General features: G+C 34.0%; 2 protein-coding genes across 2 annotated transcripts in view; both read right to left on the reverse strand.

Moving 5' to 3' along the window:
• Positions 1-39: 39 nt before the first annotated feature.
• On the reverse strand, positions 40-2,777 carry LOC105200763 (syntaxin-5). The gene is made up of 5 exons (XM_011168467.3): positions 2,213-2,777; positions 1,590-1,846; positions 843-1,037; positions 641-762; positions 40-523 (listed from the first exon to the last, which is right to left on the reverse strand). Exons 1-5 carry the CDS (start codon positions 2,577-2,579, stop codon positions 364-366), a joined length of 1,101 nt encoding a protein of 366 aa, XP_011166769.1. The 5' UTR covers positions 2,580-2,777; the 3' UTR covers positions 40-363.
• Positions 2,778-4,878: 2,101 nt separating this feature from the next.
• The window catches only part of LOC105200762 (icarapin-like), a 38,129-nt gene continuing 27,538 nt past the window's right edge, over positions 4,879-15,469 (reverse strand). The window contains exons 3-4 of the mRNA XM_011168466.3: positions 10,035-10,150; positions 4,879-6,689 (exon numbers count right to left, since the gene is read on the reverse strand). Of these exons, the coding sequence (XP_011166768.1) occupies positions 6,435-6,689; positions 10,035-10,150 (371 nt within the window). The 3' untranslated portion in view covers positions 4,879-6,434. The remainder of the gene's footprint in view (positions 6,690-10,034; positions 10,151-15,469) is intronic.

The following is a 15,469-nucleotide window of genomic DNA, read 5'->3' on the forward strand; positions in this document are numbered from 1 at the left end:
CTATATTTATATACTTTTTATAAAACACAATTCGTTTAATTTATTTGTAAAATTGTTTGCCTCCAAAAAAATGAAAATTATGCATTTATTATCTATAGAAATATTTCCTTTTTACAATTTATACTCAGCAAAATGCGAGATATACAAGTAATGTAATATTTAAATACTTACAATAGTATTTAAATGTACTTACAATATTCACAATCCAGGGAAAGGGCGAGGAATGCACGCAATATCTTTTCATTTTTGCCTGTATGTATGTCGCAACTTTGTAAAAACCATTTTCTCTCTTTGTTTCTTATCACAAACAGTGGATATGGATGATAAAGTGTAATGATATTATAAATATAATTATCGATAGTGTTATGCTAAAAACACTACAAAAAATATAAAGAAAAATATCAGAACTGCGAATATCTTTATCATTAACCATCTATTGCTTGTCACAGACTGAAAGTACTTTAGTATTTCCGTGTGTGCAGCTTCCACATTTAGCTCAGTATCCTCTATATTGCTGTCTATCCTGCAAATTAATTATAAATTCAAGAATTAGAAAATTATACAATTTTCGACAAATTAAAATATTTTTCAAAATACCCATTTTATTTCTTTTCATATTATAATCATTATTTTTTCTTACCTTTCAACCATTTCTTCTTGTTCCTTTACCATATGCGCTAATTGCTGGAAAATACCTCCTAATTCAACTATAGTAGATTCTATGTTTTGCATAGTTTCGGCTCTCGATTGCAGGTACGCATCCTTTAAGAAGCAAATATATTTATACCCATTATAATATATATTTAATTAAATAATTACACTCGCATGCTGCTATTACTTACGGTATCATCTTGTATAAATTGTTGCTGTAACTGCTGATTCATTCCACCTTCCAAATCTATTGCAACTGAATTACTAGACATTTCTTCTTGTAATAATAAAGAACCTTGTTTCCCAGAAACAACACTTGGGGGGAGCATAGTGGACAGAGATCCTTGAGTGAACTGCTGTCTTCTACTTTGTTCCTCCCTCATATTCTGCATCAAGTAATTTACATGTTATTATTTCTTAATTTCTCTTAATTATTATTTCTTCTATTACTAGACATCGGATTCTTTAATGCAAATATTTATTGCACATATGCATAATATACACAAAAATATGCATTTTTAGATATTTTTTAAGACAAATTTCTATTTTGACCTCATTTTCTAATTTACTTTCTAAAAAATATGCAATTTCTATAAGAATCCAGTACTTATCACACACATTAATATGTTTAACTTTCTCCATAATATTTATAATTTCATATTCTTTCTCTCCCCCTCCCCTCCCTTTTGTTAATATCAATTAAATGTACTGTTCATAATATTGATAACAAAAAATATTTAAAGAAAACATGTAATTTATCATATTACATTAATTTTTTTTCTAAAATAGAAATGAATTGATGTTATACTAAAATATTCTATGATAATTGTTTGAAATTAGAGGATATTTTTTTTTAATATGCATCCTAAACATCCCTTATGGAAATTAGGTCATACGACGCTGGAGAAGAGAGGATATGTTGTTTTTAGGTTACGTACCTCAGAGCGAACTTCCAAGACACTTTTGAAATGATTAGACATATTAGCTAGCTTTGATTGCAATGCCATCACAATCGAAGATGAATGGGAGGCAATGTGATGACTCTGCAAGGAGCCAAAGCTTTCTCTCTGTGACTTTCCGAGTTCCTGCAGCTTTCCAATCTGAAGGTTCAAGCTCTTTAGATCTTCTTTTATAATATTCGTAAGCTCCTCAATCTCCATTTGCCTATCATTAAATATAGATTTCTTCTTGGCCACTGCAACAAACAATGTTGGTTATTACAGGACATTTTTAATGTTTTTTGGAGTTGCTAATTCTTATTATTTTATAGTGCAATCTATTTTTTCATTATATTATGTATGTTATTTATAATAAATTCTAGACAGTAAAAGTTACCGGTAACAATCAATAATAATTTTAACAATATTTCTAGCAAAAACACTTCCATAGTTTTCTAACAGAGAACTTAAAGCTCAAGATATATCAAATTTGACACAGATTTGTGCATAATGTTCCAAAAAAAAGCTACAATCTCCTTCGCAATAAAGATAGAAGTTTGCAATATTCTACTTGGACGCAACATATTGAACCGCCTACACTACGCTTGCAGCTGAGTTCTTACATAGGGCAAGTTTCTCCAGCTTAGTATACGTGCTGGCAATGTTTCTGCCAATGTTCTTGGCTATCATCATAAAGTTCGAGTAGCTCTGTATCTGACGTGCACGGCGTGGATTTTGCAGGTTGGTGGTGGTCTGCATCATGGTCCTGCTCTGCATGGAGCGGATCGCGTTGGTGAACTCGTTGGTCCTGTCGCGGGACGTCATGGTCGGCGTCGTCGTCGTCGTCGGCTGCTCGCTTTCCTCAACAGCTTCCTCGCTCAACAATCTGCCGCTCGCCTCGTCTCCATCGTGATAGTACCGCGAGTCGCCTGTGCTCGCAAAGTCACGATTTGCCACGGGCCCTACGACGTGACGTCTGCGTGCTGACATCGCAGCATCCTCTCAGCTTTCTCCACGTGCGCGCGTGTCCCGAGGGCCTCGACCACCACCGGGTACGGTAACGTCAACAAATTGCAATGGTGACGACGGCGGTGGCGGCGACAGCGGACACGTCCGCATGACATCCACACATGACAGACCTTTGCATCACGTTCATCACGTACGCGCGCAACCGCGCGGTGTGAGTGCATACGCGCCTATATGCAATTGGGTCATAGAAAAGGCATTGTCACGCGCGGCAAGTTTGAAGCGCCGCGTGGCACCCGCGACGACGCGCCATTTCTCGTGCGGTCGGAAATACGCGGACGCGCGACATTCAAACGTTTCGCGATATCGCTTACGCTTTGCGTAATTGACGATAGAAAGTCAGTATTAAAAAAAAAAAGAAAAAAATTGTGGATTTGCTAGCATCAACTCGTTGGCATCAATGATAGAGAAGAAGAGGGTAATATGGCACCTATTTTTATTTTATTGAATAACTTTATTAATAATCAATATTTTATATTGAAAGTTAAATGATTACGTTCGTTAAAATGTTGTTTAAAAGATTTTAGTTTCAAAGTAATGAAATATTTATTACTTGGGACACGATTTATAAAATTGCGACGCACTGCGTAATGGTGAATGACTAGCCCAAAAATAAATTCAAAAAATTGATTTAGTTTAAAAGACACACAGTATTTTGTTACAAAGTTTTATATTTTTAATGTTTCATTATTTAGAATTTTCCAGCATTTAGAGACATCATTTATAGATATTATTTTACCTTTGTTTTTAAACAAAAATAAAATAATGTCTCTAATGTTTCCGAACGCAGTCCTCTAAAGTGACAATCGATTTATTGAAGAAATATTTTAACATGAAAATTTCTCTTAAAAAGCCGTATTAACAAAATTCCATGTTATTGTTTAACTTTACATAACTCGAAATGTGTGCAATGTACCCCAAATAAAGAGTTAAAAAAAACACTCAATGATACATATATCATATTCGTGTAATAACACGCTCAAATTGAAAAAAAGATGTGTAATTAAGTGCTAAGTGTGTAATTAAATGCTGTACCTTGAAAAGATTTAGAAGTGCTGAAAAGTACAAATGCCTTATAACAATTGTCAGCTATTGTGTATTGGCATATTAGCGCCACTAAAAAACGAGGGGAATACTAAACGAATAATTCTATAAGCAATTATTAGATTATATCATCTAATAACGGGGATAATAGGTATAGTCGTAATGTCCACAGTAACCAGCAAATACATCCCTTCTTCGTTATTATACTACTAAATTGGCATTACTAATTCGGATGGCGCCCGGAGCGAATCGCCCTCTTCGCCTTCCTTCTTACTACGCTACTATGTTCGATTATCGAAAACGTCAATATCTATTTATTCTGTTATACACATATTAATTACTATTTACTTAATAATTATTAATTATTTATACATATTAATTACTATTTATTTATTTAAAAAAAAAAATTTGCGTTATTATTTTGGAAATTTAATTGAACGATTAAAGTGTTAAAATAGTTTTAAAAACATTTTTTCGTAAATTACTTTAAAAATAACATTATCCATTATGTGAGGGCATTACAAACGATTTAAAAAATTGCTTTAACATTTAGATAAATTTTGAACTTAATTTTAAGCTTTTTTTGACAATTCAGAGAGAAAATTTCAAGAAATTTTATTTGTATAATTACATCCATAATTGTTTATTAAAATATTTAATATATTTAGATTCGTGTCTTTTAATTTAAAACTAATTTGGATTTTTATATATCATTTTGAGACCGTAATATATATATATAAAAAGCAGAATATTTAAATCGTAAATTTATGTCACAGTTACAAATTACAAATACATTGAGAGAAAAGTGTCTGGCATTTGTAACTACAATTACATAGTAAAATAATTATGGCCATACCTCCATTTTTATAGTTATTAATTCTATAATGTAAGTAATAATAATTTTACGTATTAATATAGTGAAATATCAAGGTATAAATGATAAAAATAAAATAAACGTTTTTATATAGTAAATACAATCACAATTACAATGAATACAATTACTTTTTCAACATTTGCTTATTATTTACGTAGTAATAATAATTAATAACTTGCCAATTAATAATTTGCACGATTAAAACAACTACAAATACATAGTCGGCATTGAAAATAACTATGAATTATGTAGTTAAATTATAATTATTGCAACTACATTTTTTCTCTCAGTGTAATTATCGGAATGTAATACATTACTAAATATTATTGTAATATTTACTAAATATTATTGTAATACAATACATTGCTATTATTTTATTATATCAACTTTTCTCTGGTCTTACAGCATGACTTATACAATCTGCAAACAATATATCTGTACGTATGTGTAAAAATACGTGAAAGTAACATTACAGGACATTTTTCTTTTTATAAAATTATAAAAAAATTGCTATACGTTCCTTGGTAAATTTTTCTGTCAATTTTTTTCTTTGTAAATCATTTACGGACGTCTACTTGCGCAGACATTTGACTACATAATTGTACATGCCTTACAGGATACTCGCGTTTTTCAGCGCTGTCGATACCATTGTCAAGGAAGCTAGAAAAGGAATGGGATATCTGGATACATGCATAGGAAGTACAGCTTTATTAAATACTCAACTTTGTATAATCTTTCATACAGGATAAAAATCTTCGTCTCGTTCAATAAGCATACGAGTAATATGCTAATGTGATACAGCAGTTGTAATTTACTTCATATTCGTATTTGGTCGCATGAAACGTGACAAACTGGACTGGCGCAAATATTCCACTCGGCGGACGACAGTGTAGTATAATTAGTTATTACAAAATGGCCTTGCATGTGTATATATATATATATATATATATATATATATATATATATATATGTATGTATTTCTATTTAAATATGACTGTCAACCAGTAAACTGGCGTTGATACGTGAAGGATACATAGAGCATGTAGTTTTATGTATCGGCGCTTTCACCTTTTTTGCTGGCTATTTATGGTAAACCTGAATGAGATATGTAAGAATTACATTTAGGAAATATATATCGATTACTAAATATGCATTTAGCCGTTACATACCAGTTTTAGTTTCACTAATTTATAAAATATATAAAAATCTTCAACGCCATTTCGATACGTCCGATAAATGGATACATATAAGTGTTATAAATTAGAAAGGAGAGCTTTAAATAATTAAACTGAAAAATACAAAAAAATCACACAGTAACATTTTATTTCCATATCAATCGCTGGACGTCTCTTAGAAGTATTTCACAAAACTATTCGCAGAGTATATAGTAAAATGTTTAACTAAAAAACGTAAACGAGCATTCAGTGTTAATTCTCATCTATTTTAATCCCACGTTGAACCTGAGAATTTTAATTGGAATCATTTAAAAGCTTTTAATCAATTAATTAAAATTAAACAAATTATCACAATTAATTGTAACTAATTAGCCCCCCCCCCTCTCTTCTCAACTCCTCGTATTATCCATCTATTTATAAATATCCCAGTTTATCCTTTTCAGCGACGGCGATCTCTTCCTTTTTTCCCCCGAGAGAGACGCAGGTAAACGTCGTAAACTACTGTATCCAGAAGCGATAGGAAACAACAGAAACACAACTTTATATGTATATATATGTATATATTATAGTAATATTTTATTTTAATGCGGTGCACACTCTCGGTGTGGCACCAGAGTTACTCTACTACAGCCACGTAATAAAGGTCGTTTCACCTTTTCCCCCTCCCCCCCGAAATTTATCAGGACGTTGATCTTTGACGTGTTCCGTAAACGAACGGATAGCCTTTTAGGCGTTCAATGTCGGTGTGTTTTTCGGTATCTCGTTGTTGAAGTCCTCGAGCGTCTCACGACTCTCAGCCTCAGGCTCGGGCTTCACCGTTGGCTGCGGGTTGCCTCCGACGACAGTCGTCGGTGGTAGCGTCGTATCGGTACTATTCTGCGGCTTTATGTCGATTATGCGAATGCGGAACGCAGTACCATTTTCATCGTCGCCACTCGTGTAAGTCGTTTCGTTAATTGTCACCACGTGACCGTTGATAATCTGCAATCAAATTATTTGCGGGAGTCAGAGATTAGCGTGTAATCCGGGACACCGTCTTCGGTCTCTCTTATCGAGACGTGAAGCCGCCTGTGAATTCAGTTAAAAATGTGTTACATCTATCTTTTTTAAATAATGAAAAAATTACCGATTGTTCTACAGATTACGTTTGAAAGTAATACAAAACAAAATTGGCTTCAATTTTCTACCCGGAATAAAAATTATTTTAATGAGAAAGAAATGTGCGCTAATGGAAATGAGAGGTTTCCTATAAAAAAAAAATAACAAAACACTAAACAAGTAAAAGTTAAATTTTCAGGAAACAAAAAAACTTTATTTTACAAGCTGTTCACTATATAGATATGATAATTTTTCTCCGGAAATATAATACGTACAAGAACAAAGTTGTATGTTTTAATTAATATTTTGTAAATCCATTAAAAAAAAAAAAAAAAATAACATCTGAATTTGTTTGATTCTTGAAGGAATATTATATTTGTTGAATATTTAGCTCATATTTTTTAAATTTATCTTTTTTTATAAGATTAATAATGACAAAAGGAAAAAGGAAATATTATTAAAAATATAAAGATTATTATTTTAAAAAAACCTTAAAAAATAAAAAAAAAACAAATTTCTAGATATGTTTGGTTCTTGGCGACAATTTTACCTTTATTTATAGTTTTCTGCTTTTCTATTTGAGTCTTATCGGCACAAAATTGTTTACGACGTGATGTTACTGGTGAATAATTTGGCGCTGTAACCCAGATTTTTTTAAAAATGGACTTGTTTGGTAGAAAACCTTTCAAAACATGGATGTTGAGAAATAACGACAAAAATCTTAATTTTTTAATATAAACAATATTTCAAATATTCAAGATGATTTATACAAAAATTTCATTACGATACGAAAATTAGTTGTTCTGGAAATCAAATTTATATATTTATTTATAAAACAACTAAGCTTAGAACCATAATAAAATGTTACATAAATCATCTTGAATACGTAAAGTAGTTATACGAAACAATTAAAAGTTTCGTCATTACTTTTTAAATTTTGGTTAAATTACAACAATAAAAAAATAATTAATAAAATAACCTACAAAAATGTATTGTCTAATATAATACTATAAATCAAACTTTCACATATATATTTAGTTCATTTAAAGTATAAATATTAATATGCATTTGTAAAAATTATGTGTAATATATTTTTTAAAAAGAAGATAATTGTTTATAGTAGGAATTGGTTTAACACATTTAAATTAAGAAATAGCAAATAACGATCTTAGTGCTCATTTTCTATGTGACTTTATATACATTTTAGTTCTCAGTTTTGAAACACAGTTTTTAAATTAAACCAAAATAGTAAAATCACAATATTAAATTGATAATCAATTCAATAATACTAATACTTTGGTCATTTCTTGATTTAAATGTATTACACACTTCATATAGGTCTTATACGTTAATTGGTTGAACATTTCCGAGTCCTGTTTCGATTCTCAAACGTAATCCGATTCGTTGTAACAAAGTTCTTCGAAAAGATAGCGTAATACGTATGTATATGTATCCTGGAAGGAACACGAGTTGGTTTAGACAGGGAGCAAACGGATTTATCGAACAATTCACTGCTCTAAAACTGACAAACGCATAATCAAAATTAATTAAGCTCCATTATTGAAGAATTTACAACGCTCTGCGTGGATTTAACTGCGTCTAGTATATGACAGTGCGATACACAATGCGGCGGTTTACTCTGCTAACAAGGAGGTACAGCGCTTCACTATATGAATTATTAGAATTGCTCTATTTAATTAAACTTTCTACACTTTAACTTTTCTACGTGTGAAAGCGTAATGAGGAAAGTCCACGTATACACAATAATTTTATATTTTTTTTTCTAATAAAATGCCAAGTCACGTTTCAATTTCACATGTCATCATTTTTAATGTGTTCTTACGTTTCACGTGCGTCGGTTCTTCGACGTTTGCATGACAGAAAGATATTATTCATGAGCGAGATCGCGATACTTTTTTAATGAGAAGAACTCGCGATTAATATCACGATTATTGCGGATAATAATCGTACGTTAATGAGAAGTGTATATTAAATTCCCCTTTTAAGGGGAAAAAGACCTTTCTCTTTCTCTCAATCTCGTACACAATAGAACATTTTGTATTCATGTTAAAACAGGTTCCTATAAAAATTTTTGTGTTGAATTTTTAACACTTTCAAGTGTTAATGTAACATTATGATAATAGAATATTATTTCAACATTTTGTGTTAAATTGATATTTAATATTTCTCACCGTTAAACTAACCATTTATAAGCAAATATACAAATAATATAAAAGTAGTTTTAAAGTAGATGAAATAATAAAAATCAAATAGGCAATGAATGAATGAAATGTACGTGTCGACATATTATAAAATAATGTTAATTTTACTGAAGAAATATATTTCCATATTTCTCATTTCCAAATTGTGTCAAAGTGTTACACTTTTCGTGTTAATATTTTACATAATATCTATGTTACTTTCTAACATATTCATCTTGTATTAAATAAACACAAAAATTTCAATGGACCGTTTGAGAGAGGGGAAACGTGCGATATACCTTAAATTTAACATAACTTCTTTTCCAACTGTGTAGCGCCTCGGAAGAGACGAAACTCTTCCCTTTTCTTCCTTCTTCTCTTTGTGCGCTCGCGTGTGAACGACGTGCGGCGCCGGTGTCCGAGCGGTAGAATTCCGCGAGCAGCGAGCGAAACTTTTCGGCGCGCAGTTATCCGCTTCCGTTAGTCGCGCTTTGTGCAGGCAAGTCGCATTACCGCGTTAAGCGACTTACATATCGGAGAGATCTGGCGGCGCGCAGATTCCGAGCGTGTAACAATACGCGACGGGAAATGCGGTAATCCGATCACCCTCCCCCGTCGCCGTACACTTGGCGCTACCCGTGCCATTGTTCAAGGGATCCTCCCTTCCTCTCCTTCCCCCCTTTTAGTGCCCCGCTGCAGTCATCTCGTTGCTGCAGTTTACTGTACGTAAATTGCGGACGATGCATTATCTCCCCGCGACGCGTCCGGGCCGGGCCGGTGCGACGCGGTGCTTCCTGTCCGCATGTCGCCGGGGATTATTTTACTCTAGCTCTTGGCGAACGCATCGGCACCGTTGATCCTCCGCTCGGATTCCGGCTGAAATTCGCCACGCGGCGCACATCGAACAGAATTTTGGAAAGAACACGCTAATCCTATCGTAATTCGCTATGGCGAACGGCAGTGAAATTCGCTGATTCGTGGATTACCGATTTCTGATTTGTAAATTGGGTCTCTATCGAGTATTTACCTTAGTCGTGGAAGTTCTGTTTGCTCCCTCGGGAATCTTGAAGTCTGTCGGATTCAACGGATTGCTGAACATTTTTGCGATTTCTCGAACCCTTTGCTGCATGAGGTTCCAATAATCTACAAAAAAAAGAAACGTAAGCAGAAATTAAAAAGAGAGTCCTCGTAAGTATGTATACGTTAGTATAATGCTTTCGTACAATTTTTAAATTGAATGATTTGATTTTATTTGTAAATGTCAATAACAATGATCCGGTAAAATGCGCTCGATGAACGAATTTAAACGAATTTAAAGCAGGCTCTGATGATTGTTTAAAAAATATTTGTCAAGCATCTGGGGATGACGCGCTTATTAGAATTGTGTGCAATCGTCGGACAACAAAGTTGCGCTTCCGTGATTTTTGATTCAACAAATGAAGCGCACAGTGACGGACTCATTGATCCGAACGATCATCATTAAAAGATTAAAAAAAAATAATAATAATAAATAAAGAGAAAAACCCCTATACACATCCAATTTACAGTAAATTATTTTATTTTTGTTAATCGATGCATACGTAATTTTCATTCGATTTGTTGCTTTATTTTCTATCTATCATATCGTATCCTTTGTATACTATTTTCTTTTTAATCCATCATATTTTTAAATTATTATCAAATATCCGATGTTTATTTTAATTCCTTGTTTGCCTGATTGTAAGTGAAAAATTTTTTAACGAAAAAAAATACAGTTTCTTAATACCGTATATTTTGAAGCATATGTTTGTTATGTTTAAATAAAAATATTTATTTTTAAGTAAATAGACATAATTATATAAGTTTGTATTTTTACATTTTTAGCATTTAAATAATGATTTTACAAACCAACTAAAAATATTGTTAAACTTAATTGTTTTCTTAGAATAAAATATCTAATCAATTTAAATATAAAAATAATAGTAAATATTTTCTAGAATTGCAAGAAAAAATTACTTGAATAAAAATGATTTTATTTTATTTACATAAATATTTCAATTCAGAAATTTTTAACTTGACTGCAAGCAACTAAATAAACTATTGAGACAAACCAAGTAAATAATTTTTTTGTGTTAAGTAAAATTTTTTTGTCGCGAGATATTTTTTCTCTGATTGTGAGTGTAGCTTTAGTCTATATTAACATAGAAAAAAATAAGTATCAAATCAATAATCATATTCTCATATACATATAAGCAAGAGTATAAAATTTCGTTGAAAAAATTTGATAATTTTAAACAGATTAACTTGCTTACATGAATAAATTTGTTTCTTAGATAAAAAAACTTTTTTGCTAAATTAATTTTGCTTAAGTTAGGTTTGTTTAAGATTATCAAATTTTTTCAAAAAGATTTTATTTATATATGAGAATGTGACTGTTAATCTAAATTTTTTTTTTCTGTGAAAAATTGTGTTACAGACAGCTGTGCTCAGGATCGACACGCATTGGGGCAACAATTTTTTCTTGTACAGCGAGTCGTACATTTAACGACTGCGTTTCGCCGTTGTCTCCGTTCAGTTTCATTTTAACGATCCAATAGCGCTTTATTGCGATTTGGCGTGAATCAGGTCGCGTGCACACCAGCACGACAAGTCAAGGGCCGAACGGTGCATCACAAACAACAAATGAGAGGAGTGACGCGCTCCATCATGTCTCTTTTCGGATGCCACCAAAAAGTACCGTGTGCACATCGAAGAATCGGGCGTCGGAAACGAACGTAATAATCGAGTCTATTTAACGGCCCGTTTGCGCTCTCTCTTTCTCTCTCTCCGCGCTATAATGTAAAATTATTTCTCCGAACGATCACAGTAATTACTACGTAATTATTACCGTAATTTAAATAGCGACGTAGTCGATCGAAATTTAATCTCATTCATAGAGATTATTAATAAATTTTTCGTATTTTTCTTTTACATTGACCTTGTCTATTCTTATCTCGAATTGCCATTATCTTAGCCTTCCCGCATAATTAGAATCTCTTTAAATAAATATTGGCATGCGAGAATGTTTACATGTGTACGGAGAGTCGCATGTTATTATGCAATTCCCGCAAGTTTCGCGATAAGACGTCGTTGTTACGTGTTGTAAATAAAATGGTAGCTGATCCCGCGACCCAGTATTTTGTAAAATGTAATAATAATTTATGCCGCGCGATCGGACGGCATATACGCGAGAAAACGGTGAGGACGCCGACCGTGCCGATAAATTTTGCATACTTTATTGCGCTTACAATGCGATTGCCGGAGTAAAATAGTCGACTGTATCGGCTGATTATTGCTGTGTGGAATCTCAATGAGGATGCGCTGGGCCAGCATATTATTCGGCGGTGGCTTCGTTTGCATATAGAAAAATTTGCAATACGCGAGCAAACGCGAGGATGGGAGGAGGAAAAACGGCATCGGATATGCTGCTGAAATCGGCGCGTTACCGGCTCTTTGCACGCAATAATTTTAATTAGCTGGCAAAACCGCCTGTTATTGTTAAAAATGGCCCGCCTATAATTTTCATTTATTTCGAAATTCGACGCCGGCCGAATACGAAGCGCCGCGATTTATCAAACGCGCTAAATCAGCGAAAGGATATACACTGCAACGATTCCGCAAGTTTAGCGAGCAACAAGTAACGGTTTTTATCATACGCGAGTCGCGGATCGTTAAGTGATTTTGAGTAAAGGTATTTAAAAATGCAAATTTCAACGATATTTTCATCGGGGCGAAATTTTAAGTGCTGCTTTAAACGCCTATGCTAATCGAATAATAATATAAATAAACAAATTTATAAAATTAAATCCACTCTGTGGATTTTGTGAAAAATAAAATCACCGTGACCGTGACTTTTAATTGATTTAATTAAATCCCATTGACACGATATTACTGTTCACGTCGCCACCGCGACGACGTGTCGTAAACTTTAATTATAAACAAGTTTTGATTTATCTCCGATAAAATTAGATACGGTGCCTTATTGAGAGACAAAGAGAAACTAATTATCTGCTTCCAACGCTATAAGCAGAATAAATATACGGCGCTTTGAATTGCGCAAAAATGAGAGTTCGCCTGATTGATACTGAAAGTTCGGGAGAAGGCCAACCACTGGCCTGAAAATCAGGTGTGGCACACTGCGCATATATTTAACATGAATATAATCAATTTCACGGTTACGTCTTAGCATAATAGTGCTAAATATTTGTGTATGGAAATCACCTCGGAATTATTGACGACGGAATTAATGCAAGAATTTGCGAATATAGACGCACGTGTACACAGAAAATTATCACTGCGACTACCAAATTCATTTTTCTTTTTTTAAAGGTAACGGTTGTCTTAAAAAATATTGTACAAAGAATAATTTTTTTGATAACAGTCTTAAAATATAATCATCACAAATTTAAAAAAATATATATATACAGCGCATTATGTACTAAAAAAAAAAACAGTTTATACATTTGACAAATATTGTAAAATTTTATTGAAAAAGTTAGAACAATAAGCAAATTAAATTTCTGTTTTAACTTAATATTCTTCGTTGAAATATTAAATTACTAGGATTTAGAATATATTTTAAATTATTTTGATGAAAATCTTTCTTTTTAAAGAAATATATTTTTAAAACAAAAACAATTAAATTATTTCTTACATTTCCGTTAGTTCTTGCAAAATTAAAAAAAAATTATTTCTTCAAATCAAACAAATAATTGGAACAATAATTTATTTATTCATTTCTTGAAATCAAATAAATTTTTATTTTCTTCAAAGATTTACTTCCTCTTCAACTTAAAAAAGCCAGGTTAAAGAAACGATCCCATCAATTTAAACATAACTTTTCTCTGGGTGTAATATTTATTTAATTCGAGTAATTTACAGTATGTATTTTTCTCTCTATGTGTGCGTACGTGTGTGTGTGTGTGTGTATAATCTACGTGGAGATTAGCTATAATTCTCAAGAGATCCTCGCAGCAACATTTTTCAGAAGTGACTTTCCAATTTGTTCCAAGTTACACATCACTTTTCTCCTTTCGCGTGGAATTGAAGGTTCCGCGTTGACGACGGCACGTCGGCCATCCGTATTAAATTCCAAATTATTCGTAACGCCGAAATAATAAACAGCTCGTAAAATGATTGGGAAATTGGCATCTATAGGCACCCGCTCGTGCTCCCGGTCCCCCGGGCCCGTTTACAGTCCGCTAGCCTCCCACGGCGCCGCGGCCGCGTCATGCGGATTTGAATAACGATTCATCGAGTCGCGCAATCAACGATTATACCGTAAATTGCCGTTCCATTCGGCATGTCGGTGGTTGCTTTCAGTCCCCAGATTACGAATTATATTCGGCGCAGCCGGCGGCGTGGGCGCGGCGCGCGCACCGGTGGCGCAGCGGATCGCGGGACCACCGATTATCGTCCTCGTTTGCTTTTGGCAACGCGCACTCGTTAAAATCCTCTCTCGATGGTGAAAGTGATCTGATAAACTTTGCGGCTCTCGTGTGCCGACCTTGAGGCCGCGCGCTCGATCCCGCGGCAACTTTTGCTTCGTGCTCGATATTTCGCTCGCCTTCCAATCCGCGCGCGTTGCGAAAACGCCTCCCGCCTCTGTTGTGTCGTGAGGAAAAGTACTTATATTTTTTTCCCCTCTCCCCCCGGTCGCCCTTTTTATCTTCAGCCCAATCTCGGAGGTGGAAAGGAGCGCGCGCGAATTTCTCGAACGCGTGTCAGCGCATTTCTGATTCCATGTGGCACGGCCGACAGCGCGGCGCATGGACGACACGAGTGGCTTCGGCTCGGCTACTCCGCGCGGAGGTCGAATCTCCGCTCTCACTCCGGTCGATCGGAGACGCACGGTAATGTAATCAAAGCTTCGAGAGCCTGACGTCACGGGGACTTGAGCGTGTCGCGACTTGCAAATAGGCATACTACTGAAACTATTCGTTGCGGTCCGCATTCTGCACGAGTGCCCCTGTGGGATTTGATATATGAGATAGACGTAAAGGATCGCATGCTGCTATGCACGCGGCTCACGAATTTATCTCCTTCCACGTGTGTCCGCGAGCCTTTGCGATTCGCCCAAGAAGTTGATCGAAAGTTTAACTTCAGCGATAAAAATCTGAACACTTCTTTACGCTTACACGGGAAGAACAATTTTCTAATGCTACAGCATCTAAAAATTTAGCTAGCTTTAACAGATCAGAAAATAATTCTATGTTGGATCATCAAAATAGGAAGCATAAACAGTTTTGGCATTCTAGCGAACGAGTTAAAACAACTGATACAATTTTTTTAAATGGGCCAACATAACGAAATGCATCTATCTCGTTCGTATTTCTTTTTGATTTTCTTCTAGATGTATCTGTAATTATTAAAAAAAGAATCGTTTTAATCTAGCGCTTGTAACATAACGCTGTACGTGGTAAAGCTTCAACATTTCGATATATT

The sequence above is a fragment of the Solenopsis invicta genome, chromosome 2, assembly GCF_016802725.1.
Source record: "Solenopsis invicta isolate M01_SB chromosome 2, UNIL_Sinv_3.0, whole genome shotgun sequence".
Classification (NCBI taxonomy): Eukaryota; Metazoa; Arthropoda; class Insecta; order Hymenoptera; family Formicidae; genus Solenopsis; species Solenopsis invicta.

Excerpts from the sequence above, each read along its gene's own strand:
- LOC105200763 (XM_011168467.3), bottom strand. The coding sequence starts at position 2,579 with ATGTCAGCACGCAGACGTCACGTCGTAGGGCCCGTGGCAAATCGTGAC. Across the intron at positions 763-842 it reads AATTTATACAAGATGATACC|GATGCGTACCTGCAATCGAG; the intron begins GTAAGTAATAGC and ends TGCTTCTTAAAG. Across the intron at positions 524-640 it reads CAAGAAGAAATGGTTGAAAG|GATAGACAGCAATATAGAGG; the intron begins GTAAGAAAAAAT and ends ATTAATTTGCAG.